Source organism: Chelonus insularis, unplaced genomic scaffold (genome assembly GCF_013357705.1).
Source record: "Chelonus insularis isolate UGA/USDA-ARS -01 unplaced genomic scaffold, ASM1335770v1 contig_264_pilon, whole genome shotgun sequence".
NCBI classification, from domain to species: domain Eukaryota; kingdom Metazoa; phylum Arthropoda; class Insecta; order Hymenoptera; family Braconidae; genus Chelonus; species Chelonus insularis.
In genome coordinates this window covers 92,595-107,408 of record NW_023276454.1, presented here as the reverse complement: position 1 = coordinate 107,408, position 14,814 = coordinate 92,595, and the positions used below count along the sequence as shown (strand labels likewise).

At 30.3% G+C, this 14,814-nt stretch overlaps 4 protein-coding genes across 5 annotated transcripts; 2 read left to right on the top strand and 2 right to left on the bottom strand.

Moving 5' to 3' along the window:
- Positions 1-265: 265 nt before the first annotated feature.
- On the bottom strand, positions 266-1,704 carry cold (coiled). Its single transcript, XM_035080031.1, has 4 exons — positions 1,509-1,704; positions 1,296-1,415; positions 930-1,108; positions 266-842 (listed from the first exon to the last, which is right to left on the bottom strand). Exons 1-4 carry the CDS (start codon positions 1,558-1,560, stop codon positions 753-755), a joined length of 441 nt encoding a protein of 146 aa, XP_034935922.1. The 5' UTR covers positions 1,561-1,704; the 3' UTR covers positions 266-752.
- Positions 1,705-1,831: 127 nt separating this feature from the next.
- GMF (Glia maturation factor) lies at positions 1,832-3,056 on the top strand. The gene is made up of 3 exons (XM_035080032.1): positions 1,832-2,121; positions 2,200-2,343; positions 2,427-3,056. Exons 1-3 carry the CDS (start codon positions 2,119-2,121, stop codon positions 2,697-2,699), a joined length of 420 nt encoding a protein of 139 aa, XP_034935923.1. The 5' UTR covers positions 1,832-2,118; the 3' UTR covers positions 2,700-3,056.
- Positions 3,057-3,249: 193 nt separating this feature from the next.
- cni (protein cornichon) lies at positions 3,250-5,415 on the bottom strand. The gene is made up of 4 exons (XM_035080022.1): positions 5,107-5,415; positions 4,840-4,908; positions 4,017-4,273; positions 3,250-3,927 (listed from the first exon to the last, which is right to left on the bottom strand). Exons 1-4 carry the CDS (start codon positions 5,185-5,187, stop codon positions 3,903-3,905), a joined length of 432 nt encoding a protein of 143 aa, XP_034935913.1. The 5' UTR covers positions 5,188-5,415; the 3' UTR covers positions 3,250-3,902.
- On the top strand, positions 5,376-13,330 carry Tor (serine/threonine-protein kinase Tor). Of its 2 annotated transcripts, none has more exons than XM_035080020.1 (3): positions 5,376-5,801; positions 5,887-13,232; positions 13,307-13,330. In XM_035080020.1, the coding sequence occupies exons 2-3, from the start codon at positions 5,899-5,901 to the stop codon at positions 13,320-13,322; spliced, it is 7,350 nt and encodes a 2,449-aa protein (XP_034935911.1). In that variant the 5' UTR covers positions 5,376-5,801; positions 5,887-5,898; the 3' UTR covers positions 13,323-13,330. The 2 variants fall into 2 exon arrangements, with proteins under 2 accessions (XP_034935911.1, XP_034935910.1); XM_035080019.1 differs by having other exon boundaries at positions 5,879-13,232.
- The last annotated feature ends 1,484 nt before the right edge of the window (positions 13,331-14,814 follow it).

Here is a 14,814-nt window from a genome sequence, read left to right as displayed (position 1 = left end):
TTAATTAAAAAATATCATAACACTTATTTTGTAATTGTAATCGTACAACGTAGTTTTTATTAAAATTATTCAATTACATTTATAGTTTTACAATTATTAGACAGAGTATATGCAAAACTTATTACTATTAAAGAGTCATTAATAAATCTCTGATATAAAATTTCAAGTTATACAATAATTGGACGGAATGTATTTGAAACTTATCATTAATAAATTATTAACATCAAAATTGTTATTTTTATAATCATTTGATGAAATGGATTTAAAACTTATAATTATTAACAATTATTAAAAAATTTCTCATATAAAAAAATCAACTTTTATAAAATGGACGGTAAGTTTTTTCACAATCAAATTGTTAAATTAGTACGAATGTATAATAATTCTATTACCATTTTTATAAAAAAAAACATAATTTAAAAACATTATTTTCTGACAACAAATTTTTTCGATTAATATAAATTTAAAACATAAAAAATAATTTTTACTTTTAGTCAACAATTAGGCAGTGAGAGAATTTCAAAAATTTCTTAATAAATACTTTCATTAGTTATTTAGCATATTCTAAAAATGTAAGTATTTTAATAAATGGATACAATTAGCAACTTACTATCAGATAATAAATAGAGTAATTGTATGCATTTAACTAGTCAACCATAGAAAAGAAACTCAATAAGGACGGATACAGTTTCATCAATTTTCTGACTATAACGCCAGAGATTAAAACTTGATTTTTCTTTTACTTAGAATATTCATTTTAGAATCCAAAAGGGCCCTAAAAGTGTTAATATTGATGTTGCTATCATATTGCTGATAGATACGCTGTACTTAGTAGCAGATGACTGTAAAGAAAATGTCAAAATGAATGTCATCGCATTCAATCTAGTGTCAACAAAACTATTAAAATTTATTTATAAAAAATTACTTACAATAATGTAATAATTACAACGATCTCCTTGACAACAATCTGAACACTTCCAATCTTGATACCAAATATATGTACAGAAAGGCATATTTTTATTTTTCAATCGTTCACATTCTCTTTTGGTTGAACACCTTTTGGACACATAGTATTGTTTCGGAGCTCCTTCAGACCAATAAGGAGTACCTAATTAAAATAAATAACAATTAATTCCATAACTGTCTGTATTCTAAAAAGTTTTTATTGATGAATATTGTGGCTTTAAATGATGAGTAATGTTTTTTTCATTTTGGAGTAGTTAAGTGCGTAAATATCATTATTGACAATGTTGTTGATTACAGTACCAGAAATCCTTGGTACACAAAATACTCACTTCCCCATCTAACTTCTGTCAAACATGTATCTTCTTCTTGTTCACATATTGATATAGAATTCAAACACTTGTGACGATTACCCTCTTGATTATCACAAACATAACATTCTAGGGCGTTGCCTGAAATAAAATATGATGATTCAATGATAGATCACAATAATAATTGTACGAAAATGAAATAAAAATAGTTTGTTTCAATATAATAATACATACACAATGTCGTACAATAAATAACAAAAGTTAAAATAAAAATATTTGTCTTCATTTTGTCATAAATTTGTGTTGAAATTATTTAAAAATTACATAGAAATCTTTGAGTTTAAATGTTAAAACTTGATGACAACATGCATCACCGTAATTGTGAAGTATATTCCAGTCATTGTATAGTAAAACTAGAATGAAATGTATAGTTAGACTAGCCAAAGAAGAGTAATTTCCTCACTTTCTCAGACATCAATGACATTTTCCCACCATGAATTAAATTGAACAGGTTCATCATTCCATTGGTTGATTTTACTACATAAATATGAATTCTAATTCAGAATAATAAGAGAATGGGAGCAAGAGGATGTTCTCTTTGATTAAAATCAGCGGTTAACGGTAGAAAGAACAAAAATGAGCATTACTTGAAACTTTTCATTCGTATTGTATTTGATTTTCTTTAAAGGATTATATACACATTATATCTAATAAATGTGTAGCCTTGGTAGTTGGTGACTCTCCCTTTATCGTTACATCCTATAGGCTGATTCATACCAAAATAACATCTGGATACTAACAGACAACAATTCAATCAAGTTCTTATTCTCTTTTGTAATTGAAAATGGTAATCAACATTTATATTATTATTTTTTATTATTTAAAACAAAAAAATATTTTATTTAAAATAATAAATTATTTTAAGGGTTCACGATCCACTTGTGATATTGAAGATGAAGTAAGAAAGGCAATAAAGGATTTTAGATTTCGAAAAAGTAAGAAAAATGCTGCTCTAATAATTAAAGTTAACCGTGAAAAACAGACTGTTTGTGTCGATGAACTTATAGAGGTCAATATTTTTGTTTTATTCAAAATTCTTCGTATTTTTAAATTAGTTCATTTCAATATGTTTCATGTATGTATGTGTTACAGGATGTTGAAATTGATCAATTACAAGAAATAATACCAAGTCATGAACCCCGATATATTGTTTACAGTTATAAAATGGAGCATTCAGATGGAAGAATATCGTATCCAATGTGCTTTATATTTTACACTCCAAGAGATATTCAAATGGAGTTACAAGTACTTTATGCAAGTATGAAACTTGTATTACAAAATGAAGTAGAACTCACAAGATGTTTTGAAGCAAGAGAATTAGAGGAATTGACTGAAGAATGGCTTAAAGAAAAATTAGAAAGATAAATTATCTATATGTCTAAGTGATAATATTTTATATAATAATTTGAAGATTTTACTGCTTCGCTTCTACTTTATATATAGAAATAGAAAATAATTTTTTTAATGGCAAAGTCATTTTTATACAAAAAAAATTTTTATTAAAAATATTCCTAAATTATACAATCATTTATCAACGAAAATATTTGCTACATTGATACATTTTTTGTAAAAAATTTGCATTTTTAAATAATGGTATCGTTAAAGCGAAAAATTCCCTTAATTAAAATGGTTCTTTTCAATATTTAGATTAATGTATTTTGCAGTATTCATTTATTCAATATTCGTTATTTAAAATTTTGTAAGAGGCATTTTATACTGGATTATTATTAATTGTAAAACAATTATCAAAAAGGGCAACTTTCGAGCCCAATAATTGAAACAAAAAAAAATAACTACATGAATTTTATTGAAATATTCAATGTTTGATTTAACTAATAATAATTAAGCATTGAATTACTATTTAATGTGATCATTATTATTGATTACTATCAAATGGTAAAAAATTCATAATGAGTACATTTTTAGAATCTTATATAAAATATTGTTCAATTGAAAAATCCGAAAAATCAAATAAAAAATCATTAAAAATGAAATTAATCAAGTATTTTGTAAACATTATACAAAACAGAATCAACAGTATGTTGATGACTAGAGTTACGTACTGTTTATATTTCAATATTAACGATTCAGAAATTGTTTCATTAAGAATGCTCGTTGATTTACAATCAAGTCAAGAAATGTCTACAATAATGTAATTCAATTTCATTTAAAATTATTATTAAACTGTTACTGAATAAAGAGCCCTCGTCACAGTGTATTATCATATTTTTTGATATTCAACGTAAAATTACGTTAACAACGTATCCAACAATTAATTGAAATAGCAGTTTTTAAATGATATTATTATAAAGTTATTATTTATATATCTACCACTGTGTGAAACTTTACACTAGTAACATTGTTCGATTTACTCTTTATCAATTAACTTAATCAAGGAAATATGATACATTGGCACTATAGCTGACTAAAATCTTTGAATTAATTAAAATTAAAATATTATTTCAATGATTTTAGGAAGATTCATTATTTTCTATTTTTCAAAATTTTCAAAAACGTGAAAAATTTTTGACATTGTTGCTTTATTGACAACAAACGAAGAGGTAGATTTCAGTGAATCAACGAACTTATCATTCTGAAATGAATTAATTGATTATGATTACAATTGAATATAATTTCGATAAATTGGTTTGCAGTAATGAAGTAATAAAAAAATTTTCTTACCCATATAAATAATAGAAGAATGATAATAAATAAAATGCTAATTTAACCCATCCTTCTTGTTGACATCTAGTCAAATTATTTGTATTTAATATGCTCGTGGCATCGTATAATCCGGGACCAGTCATAACTGGCCTTGTTAAGTACCTATTTATGTGGTATGCTATTAAAGGAGCATTTAGTAGCAAAGAAAACCATTCCCCGCTTATTAAAAATAAGATGTTTATAAAAACATGAAGCCCATATTCTGGAAGGACCAACTGTAAAAAATAAAATACTTATAATATTTGATTCAATTTCACTTTTGGAGTATATTTAACAGATAGTTATTTTTGATTTTTAAAATATTTTTTTCAAAAACATAACGTAATTAAGGTATTTATGATATGAATACTTTCACTCATTTACTTTTTGTACTATGGTCATAAAGTTTATTAAAGAATTTGTATCATTATCTGATAAGAACCAAAAATTAGATAAGCTTTTTTTTGGGGAATTTCATGATTTTATTATTGAAAAAAAGTTCAAAAGTTCAATGCTTTATCAAAATCACTTATTATATATTTGGTATTTAATAGATTAACTATAGAATTTATAATAAGTGATTCAAATTTTTTAAATCATTTCCTAATGATCGATCAAACATCAAATCACAATAATGTACTGAGCAATTCGATCTAACATATAGCGTTAAGCATGAATAAGAAACTCAATAACTTATTGATCAAAATTACGGATATTTATCATTGTTATTTGGTTTTTATTTTCATGAAAAATTTCTACTTTTATTATTTATCACATAATTTTGATAAAATATAATACATACCGGATTAAGACTTCCACATTGTTCAATGGGATCTTTATGTTCAGTTTTTAACTCGTCAAAAGCAATCACCTGAAAAAGTAATCAAAATATGAATACATAAACTAATATTTTTGTAAAAAAATTTATTATAATTTTATTATTATTTATGCTTAATAATAAGAGTTAAAACTTAAATTTTTATATTTTAGGTTATGAAGAATTTTTTATAGGAAAAATACTAATTATAAAAATGTATATGATAACAATTAAACAGATATTTAAACTTACATGATAAATTGCGAAAAAAATGAGAAAAGCATCAATAATTAATGCAACAATATAGGCCAAAGCAGCCAAGCTAAACGCCATCTTAAATACAATGTGTTGTTTATTTCAGATTCATGCACTAATTTTACATGCGACTTCCACGAAATACTTAAATGGAGTGAGTTAGTTAATGATGAACGATATGTATCGATACATCGATATTTTTTCTAAACATCAAGTCCTTGATATCGATACTTTATGTAGCTCATGTATCGATACTCGATTCTTTTCACATGTAAATAATTTTTTTAGTTCTATAAAGTCGATTAATTTCCCAAAATTTTATTTTTTTTACAATCAAATGCAAAAACTTGCATGAAACTTGCATTTTCGTTCAATCTTGGCGCTTTTGCGCATATTAAAAAATGGCTGATACGTCGGTGTGCATCGAAGCGCGTTGTATCCGCTAAACAAGCCCAAGTTGTCAAAAGTGTAAATCATAGTTTAAAGTCATTACCGTGCGGTATAATAAAAAAACGAACACACTAATTAAATGCATATTATTTATATACACAGGCCATTTGAATAAAAAATATCTATTATTAAAAAGTAAAATATTTTACACATAATTTCAGTAATGTTATAACTGAAAAATATTTTAAAATAAAAACCTTCGTCTAACCTCAATGATGGTTTATTATTTCACTATTTAAAAGGTAAAGTTAAGTCACATGATTAGTATTAAATCATTGAAAATAGTAAAGAGTATTTAAAATTTTTCAATATTTATCAGTTTTATAGATACGAAAAAAGATGACTTCAAGTTTGGTGCAACAATTTGTCCAGCGACTTAAATCGCGTCATGAAGAGGTTCGAAATAAAGCAGCACGCGATCTCTGTCATTATGTTGAAACAGAACTCAGAGAAACATCTCAAGAAGAAATTACGGCATTTATGGATGAATTTAATCATCACATTTTTGAAATGGTTTCTGGCTCTGACATGAATGAAAAGAAAGGAGGAATATTAGCAATAGTTTGTCTCATAGGAGCTGACGTAGGAAATATTAATACTCGTACCATTAGATTTGCTAATTATTTAAGAAATTTACTACCATCAAGCGATGTTGGGGTAATGGAATTAGCAGCAACTACTGTTGGAAAATTAGCTTTAGTATCTGGTACATATACTGCTGAATATGTTGAATTCGAAGTAAAAAGAGCTTTTGAATGGCTTGGTGGTGACAGAAATGAAGGAAAACGACATGCGGCTGTTTTAGTGCTTCGAGAGCTTGCTGTTTCAATGCCGACATATTTTTTTCAACAAGTTACACAATTTTTTGACTTGATATTTAATGCTGTGAGAGATCCTAAAGCTGTAATACGTGAAGGAGCAGTGGAAGCTCTTCGAGCTGCTTTAGTTGTTACTGCGCAGAGAGAAACTATTAAACAGATGCATAAATCTCAATGGTATAAACAATGTTATGATGAAGTAGTAGCTGGATTTGAAGAAGTAAATATTAAAGAACGAGGCTATAATCGTGATGATCGAATTCATGGATCTCTTTTAGTTTTAAATGAACTTCTTCGTTGTAGTAATATTCAATGGGAAAGAGACTATGAGTCTTTAATGCAAAGATTAAACATTTCAAATCAAAATAATGAAAATGATATTCTAGCTTTGATGCCACGATTGAAAACAATTATTGTTTCAAAATGGTCTGGATATTCTTCTGATGATAATTCACATCCTCATAACAGTCTCTATCCGCTTCACGAAAGTGCAGCTTGTCGACAATTGATGCAAGAAAGATTAGATGATTTTTACACTGATGTCATGAATCAAAGATCATCAAGAAGCCCTCATATTCAACATGCACTCATGACTCTGCTTCCACGATTGGTAGCATTCAACACTGAAAAATTCAACAAAGAATATCTTCGAGAAATTTTAAATTATTTATTATTGGCTCTAAGAGGAAGAGAGAAAGATCGGAATGCAGCATTTATGACAATTGGATTAATAGCAGTAGCTGTTGGTGATGCAATAAAACCTTATTTACCAAAAATTATGGAAGTTATTAAAAGTAGTTTACCTGCTAAAGAAACACCCAATAAAAAACGAAGTGCATCACTTGAATCTTCTGTATTTATATGCATTACACTTCTCGGCTATGCTGTCAAATCAGGAATTAGTCCTGTTATAAAAGATCTTTTAGATCCAATGTTAGCAACTGGATTAAGCTCAATTCTCACAACATGTCTACGAGAACTAGCACAAAATGTACCTTCACTTAAACCTGATATTTCACAAGGATTATTAAGAATGCTATCTCAAGTCTTGATGCATAAACCATTACGGCATCCTGGAGCTCCTTGGACAGCCACGAGTCCAATATTAGCAACACTTCCCAACGAACCCATGGATGTTCCATCAACTGTTCTTGCTCTTCGAACTCTTGGAACTTTTAATTTCGATGGTAATCCTTTACTACAATTTGTTCGTCGATGTGCAGATCACTTTTTGACTTCAGAACAATCAGAAGTTCGTCTTGAAGCTGTGAGAACATGTTCGAGGCTTTTAAGGCTAGCTTTGAGTCAGCCTGGACCGACAGTTACAAATACTGTTTCTTCAGTACTTGGAAAACTTTTAGTTGTCGGAATCACTGACACTGATCCAGATGTAAGAATTTCTGTTCTGGCATCATTAGATGATACTTTCGACATCCACTTAGCTCAAGCAGAGAGTTTATCAGCCCTATTTATAGCAATGAACGATGAAATATTTGAGATTAGAGAGTTAGCTATTCGAACTATTGGCAGATTGAGCACAATGAATCCAGCATATGTCATGCCATCCCTTAGAAAAACATTGATACAATTTTTAACAGAATTAGAACATTCAGGAATGGGTCGCAATAAAGAGCAAGCTGCAAGAATGCTTGATCATTTAGTTGTAAGTGCACCAAGATTAATTAGACCATATATGGAGCCAATTCTCAAAGTCCTTGTGCCTAAATTAAAAGAACCAGAGCCCAATCCAGCTGTCGTTTTAGCTATTCTTCGTGCAATAGGTGATTTAGCTGAAGTAAATGGAGCTGAAACACAACAATGGATGCCAGAGCTTCTTTCTATTCTTCTAGAAATGCTAGTGGACGCAAGTTCTCCAGAAAAACGAGGAGTAGCACTTTGGGTTCTAGGACAGCTTGTAGGAAGTACAGGGCACGTAGTAAAACCTTACATTCAGTATCCAACTCTTCTTGAAGTCTTGATAAATTTTCTAAAGACTGAACAACAGCCGATAATTCGAAGAGAAACAATTCGTGTTCTAGGATTACTTGGTGCTCTTGATCCATATAAACATAAAATGAATCTTGGCCAGATCGATTGCCAATTAGATACTCTTACATCGATGGTTGATACGAAAAGTGAAACGGAAAATAATCAAGATTTAACAACAAGTGAAATGCTGGTAAATATGTCATCATCAAGCTTAGAGGAATATTACCCAGCAATAGCAATTGCTACACTTATGCGAATCATCCGAGATCCTACATTATCTCAACACCATACAATGGTTGTTCAAGCGGTAACATTTATTTTTAAAAGTCTTGGAATTAAATGTGTTCCTTATATTTCTCAAGTAATGCCAAGTTTTTTGAACGTCGTTAGAACAGCAGACGTTAATTTTCGAGAGTACCTTTTTCAACAGCTGGCTATTTTAATTGCCATCGTGAAACAACACATTAGAAATTACCTTGATGATACTTTTAATTTAATTAAAGAGTTTTGGACTATTAATAGTCCACTGCAAAGTACATTGATTCTACTGGTAGAACATATTGCTATAGCTTTAGGTGCTGAATTTAAAATTTATTTACCCCAATTGATGCCTCAAATTTTACGAGTTTTAACACATGATACCAGTAAAGATAGATGTGTGACAGTAAAGTTACTTCTAGCTTTGCAGAAATTTGGAAATAATTTAGATAATTATCTTCATCTTGTTTTACCACCTATTGTAAAGCTCTTCCATGCATCTGATTGTCCTATAACTGTCAATAAAGTTGCTCTAGAAACAATTGATCATCTAGCAGACACTCTAGATTTTACTGATTTTGCATCAAGAATTGTTCATCCTTTGGTAAGAACTTTGGATCAATGTCCAGAACTTAGAAATACTGCTATGGATACTTTATGTTCATTATTAATGCAGTTGGGAAAGAAATACCAGATTTTCATTCCTCTTGTTCAAAAAGTCATGACGAAACATAAAATTTCTAATTCTCAGTATGATATTTTAGTTGATAAAATTTTAACAGAAACGTCTGTAGTTGATGGTGACGATTATCTTTTAATGAGACATCGTCATTCACGAAATAAAAATAGAGATCTTTCTTTAACATCATCTGATACTACAATGATAAAAAGACTTCATGTTTCTGCATCTAATCTTCAAAAGGCTTGGACAGCAGCTCGACGAGTATCTAAAGATGATTGGTTAGAATGGCTAAGAAGTCTTTCCATAGGACTTTTAAAAGAATCACCATCTCCAGCATTAAGATCTTGTTGGGCTCTAGCTCAAACGTATTCACAACTCCCACGAGACTTATTTAATGCAGCTTTTGTTTCCTGTTGGACTGAACTTAACGATAACTATCGAGCAGAATTAATTCAAACTCTCCAACAAGCCTTAATGGTTCCTGATATTCCAGAAATAACTCAAACCATTTTAAATCTTGCTGAGTTTATGGAGCATTGTGATAAAGGTCCTTTACCTTTGGATAATAAAATTCTTGGCGAAAGAGCAATGAACTGCAGAGCATATGCCAAAGCATTGCACTATAAAGAAGATGAATTTCATAAAAGCCGAAATAGTAATGTATTTGAATCTTTAATATCGATAAATAATAAATTACAACAAAAAGAAGCAGCAGAAGGTTTATTAGAATATGTTATGAATCAAAATAATCAACAAGACTTAAAAGTTCAAGTGCGATGGTATGAAAAACTTCACAATTGGGATAAAGCTCTTCATCTGTATCGAGAACGATTAGAGACAAATTCTAATGATATAGAATCAACTTTAGGAGAAATGAGATGTTTAGAAGCATTAGGAGAATGGGGACAACTTCATGAAGTAGCAACGAAACAGTGGTCAAATCAAACTGATGAAATGCGGCAAAAAATGGCTCGGATGGCTGCTGCTGCAGCCTGGGGTCTTGGTCAGTGGGAAAGTATGGAAAAATATATATCTCTAGTGCCAAAAGATACTCAAGATGGAGCATTTTATCGAGCTGTTTTAGCTATTCATAAAGAACAATATAATGTAGCTCATCAGTTAATCAACAGTGCACGAGACCTTCTAGATACTGAGCTGACAGCTATGGCTGGTGAGAGTTATCAAAGAGCTTACAATGCAATGGTTGAAGTGCAAAAACTCGCAGAACTTGAGGAAGTTATTCAGTTTAAACTTGTGCCAGAAAGAAGATCTACTATTAAAGCTATGTGGTGGGACAGATTACAAGGTGGACAAAAAATAGTTGAAGATTGGCAAAAAATTATTCAAGTGCATACACTTGTTATTTCTCCTCAAGATGATATGTACACTTGGTTAAAATATGCCAGTTTGTGTAGAAAAAATGGTAGTTTAATGCTTTGTCATAAAACATTGGTAATGCTTCTTGGAGTAGATCCTTCAGAAACTCCAGATGAACCTCTTCCTACGACTCATCCGCAAGTAACGTTTGCGTACTGTAAACATATGTGGGTAGCTAACAAACGTGAAGAAGCTTATAATCAATTACGAACTTTCGTTCAAAATTATCTTCAACCTCCACCACCGGGATTATTAATTGATGGTGAAGAAGAACATCAACAACATCAATATGATGCACGTAGGCGACTTCTTGCTCGATGTTATCTCAAATTAGGTGAATGGTTAGAAGCTCTTCAAGGTATTCATGAACACTCAATACCAGCTATATTAAATTATTATGAAGAAGCTACTGAACATGATCCTTGCTGGTATAAAGCTTGGCACGCATTTGCATATACTAATTTTGAATCAGTTTTGTTTTATAAACATCAACAAGGGGACGTAGTGCCAGATAGCAATGGAACTTCTAGATCACAGTCACTCTCTAGCTCTCAATATATTTCGCGCTTCACTGTTCCTGCTGTTAAAGGTTTCTTCAGATCAATTAACTTATCTCATGGTAACTCTCTCCAAGATACTCTTCGGCTCTTAACGCTTTGGTTTGACTATGGACAATGGCCAGAAGTTTACGATGCAATATCAGAAGGAATAAGAATGATTGAAATAAATACATGGCTTCAAGTGATTCCTCAATTGATAGCAAGAATTGATACCCCACGTGTTTTAGTAAGTCGATGTATTCATCATTTGCTTATTGACATAGGCAAATCTCATCCTCAAGCATTAGTATATCCACTAACAGTAGCTTCAAAAAGTGCGAGTAATGCACGAAAAAATGCTGCTTATAAGATACTCAAAAACATGGGTGAACACAGTTCAACCTTAGTTGCCCAAGCCAACTTAATTAGTGATGAACTTATTCGAGTTGCTATTTTGTGGCATGAGCTATGGCATGAAGGCTTAGAAGAAGCAAGTAGGTTTTACTTTGGAGAAAGAAATGTTAATGGCATGTTTGAAACTTTAGAACCTCTTCATGCAATGTTAGAAAGAGGAGCTCAAACATTGAAAGAAACTTCATTTAATCAAGCTTATGGACATGATTTGATGGAGGCTCAAGATTGGTGTCACAGATATAAAGTATCAGGAAATGTAAGAGACTTAAATCAAGCTTGGGATTTATACTACCATGTTTTCAGGAGAATATCTCGTCAATTACCGCAATTAACAAGCTTGGAGTTACAATACGTCAGTCCTAAATTACTATATTGTAGGGATTTGGAATTAGCAGTTCCTGGTAGTTACATTCCAGGTCAGCCTGTAGTGAGAATAGCTAGTATTCATAGCTCCATGCAAGTTATTACTAGCAAACAACGGCCGAGAAAGTTACGTATCAAAGGAAGTAATGGAAAAGATTATATGTTCCTTTTAAAAGGCCACGAAGATTTAAGACAAGATGAACGTGTGATGCAACTATTTGGGCTTGTTAATACCTTATTATTACATGATCCTGATACATTTAGAAGGAATTTGACAATTCAAAGGTATGCTGTGATTCCACTATCAACAAACAGTGGACTAATCGGCTGGGTACCTCATTGTGATACTCTTCACACTTTAATCAGAGACTATCGAGACAAAAAGAAAATTCTGTTAAATATCGAACATAGAATTATGCTGCGAATGGCTCCTGATTACGATCATTTAATGTTGATGCAAAAAGTAGAAGTATTTGAGCATGCTCTAGGGCATACTCATGGAGATGATTTATCAAGATTACTTTGGTTGAAGTCTCCATCGAGTGAAGCTTGGTTTGATCGTAGAACAAATTATACTCGCTCTTTAGCAGTTATGTCAATGGTTGGTTACATACTTGGACTTGGAGATCGTCACCCATCAAATTTAATGTTAGATCGACTAAGTGGAAAAATATTACATATTGATTTTGGAGATTGTTTTGAGGTAGCAATGACAAGAGAAAAATTCCCAGAAAAAATTCCTTTCCGATTAACAAGGATGTTAATTAATGCTATGGAAGTTACCGGAATTGAAGGAACATATAGAAGAACTTGTGAATCAGTTATGTCAGTACTTCACAGAAATAAAGATAGCTTGATGGCTGTGCTTGAAGCATTTGTTTATGATCCATTGCTTAATTGGCGGCTTATGGATAATAATAGTAAAGATAAAAGTAAACGATCTAATGCTCAGAGTATTAATACTAGTAGTAGCCAAGAGCCAGGTGATATTTTAGACTCTTTAAATTCAACGTTGCCTAAAAAGGGAGTTCCATGTAGTATTGAAAGTTCTGGAGATGTAAATCAACCTGAAGCGTTAAATGATAAAGCTTTAGCGATTATAAATAGAGTTCGGGATAAATTAACCGGACGTGATTTCTCACATGAAGAAGCTTTGAGTGTTCAAAGACAAGTTCAACTCTTGATCCAACAAGCAACAAACAATGAAAATCTTTGCCAATGTTATATCGGCTGGTAAGTACTATAATCAATTTTTTTTTTACGTATGAGTATTAAGAATTTTATTAAAATTTTGATTGTAATTCTAGGTGTCCGTTTTGGTGAAGGAAATACAAAAGAAAATATTAGCTGCTTGTGATAAATCAACGAAGTCTTATTTCTATACATTGCAAGAGTCATTGTTTGATAAAATAAATTATAATACCTCACGGAAATTGCATATGCTGTAAATATACAAATATACTATGAATAATTTTTATGTATATAGCTTCTTTGTAATATCTTATAATTTAATTATGTAAACTATGAAAATATTAATTATAATTATTAATTAATAATTAATAAAATATAAAAATTAATAAATAATTGGTTAATTAATTTTAATATAAATAAATATCTCTATAAGTGAATAAATAAATTTAAAAAATATCGGTCTGGTGATCTGGGTGCTACCCGGAAGATCCATACGACCAATTTACCGGTGGAAAGAGTGGGAACATTACTCTCAATACTGATAAAAGTTTAAAAATCTGTAATTGCTATTATTTTATTTATAAAATATTCTAATCATATTTTTTATACAAATGCTTTTAACGTACAATAATGATATTATGATAGTATAATTCATGAATTACAAAATTTAGCTGGTTTATCTTTTTTTTTTGTTTTTTGATTCTGCACGATAAATAGCTGGACCGATTTTACTGAAAATCAGTTGTAAGTTTGATGATTATGTTTCTAATGCAATTGGTCCCACATTGATGTCATTTTTTATTCTTGAGATAATCGCACACACAGATGTCCACTTAAGGACTGTTGTACTGTTGGGAAATTAATCCAATTTTAAACTAAAAAATACAAAAAAATTATATGTTTAAAAAAAGATCTGAGAGTAAAAACCCAGTGTATTAAATAATTGTTACGTTTATAATAACAATATCAACAAAAGTACTAAATGGTATAAGCCATGATTGCATCTGATTAAAGGTACCTAAAAAAAAATATTCAACAATATTAGTGTATCTTAAAACAAATTGATATTTCAAAGTAGAAAGATACAGATGACCCATTACTCTTCCATTAGTGTTCATGTCCAGGAAGATTGTGGAGATATCTCGTAGTAAGGATCAAGATTGGGTGGTAAGGATCAAGGCATTGATTATTATTTATCTGTAAAATAGTTAATAATAGGTACTACTTATTTAGTTGTTTTTACTCCCCCTTTGATATATTCTCTGATCTTTTTTAGTCAATTATTCATAATTTGAAGGTGCCATTTATTTGCCATAATTTTTAAGTATACTTATATGGAAGAAATGTTGGAGAACATTGCTGGAGCTCGACAAGTAAATTTTCGAGGATTTCGAAGGGGTCGAATAGGTTCGACTTTTTGAATCTCAAATTTATAAAGATATATATTCACGTTTCAAGGTCCCAAGAGTCAAATACGACAGTTCTTAGGTGGACATCAGTGTATGCTATTATCTCGAGATTAAAAAATGATATCAACGTGGAACCAATTGCATTAGACACATAATCATGAAACTTACAACTGATTTTTAGCAAAACCGGTCCAGCTATTTATCGTGCAGAATCA

Bases quoted from the DNA above. Each gene is read 5' to 3' on its own strand.
- cold (XM_035080031.1), bottom strand. From the start codon at position 1,560: ATGAAGACAAATATTTTTATTTTAACTTTTGTTATTTATTGTACGACA. The intron at 1,416-1,508 runs GTATGTATTATT...ATTTTATTTCAG, and splicing joins TATTTATTGTACGACATTGT to GCAACGCCCTAGAATGTTAT. The intron at 1,109-1,295 runs GTGAGTATTTTG...TATTTTAATTAG, and splicing joins GACAGAAGTTAGATGGGGAA to GTACTCCTTATTGGTCTGAA.
- GMF (XM_035080032.1), top strand. The intron at 2,344-2,426 runs GTCAATATTTTT...TATGTGTTACAG, and splicing joins GTGTCGATGAACTTATAGAG to GATGTTGAAATTGATCAATT.
- cni (XM_035080022.1), bottom strand. From the start codon at position 5,187: ATGGCGTTTAGCTTGGCTGCTTTGGCCTATATTGTTGCATTAATTATT. The intron at 4,274-4,839 runs GTATGTATTATA...TATTTTTTACAG, and splicing joins AATGTGGAAGTCTTAATCCG to TTGGTCCTTCCAGAATATGG. The intron at 3,928-4,016 runs GTAAGAAAATTT...AATTCATTTCAG, and splicing joins TTCTTCTATTATTTATATGG to AATGATAAGTTCGTTGATTC.
- Tor (XM_035080020.1), top strand. From the start codon at position 5,899: ATGACTTCAAGTTTGGTGCAACAATTTGTCCAGCGACTTAAATCGCGT.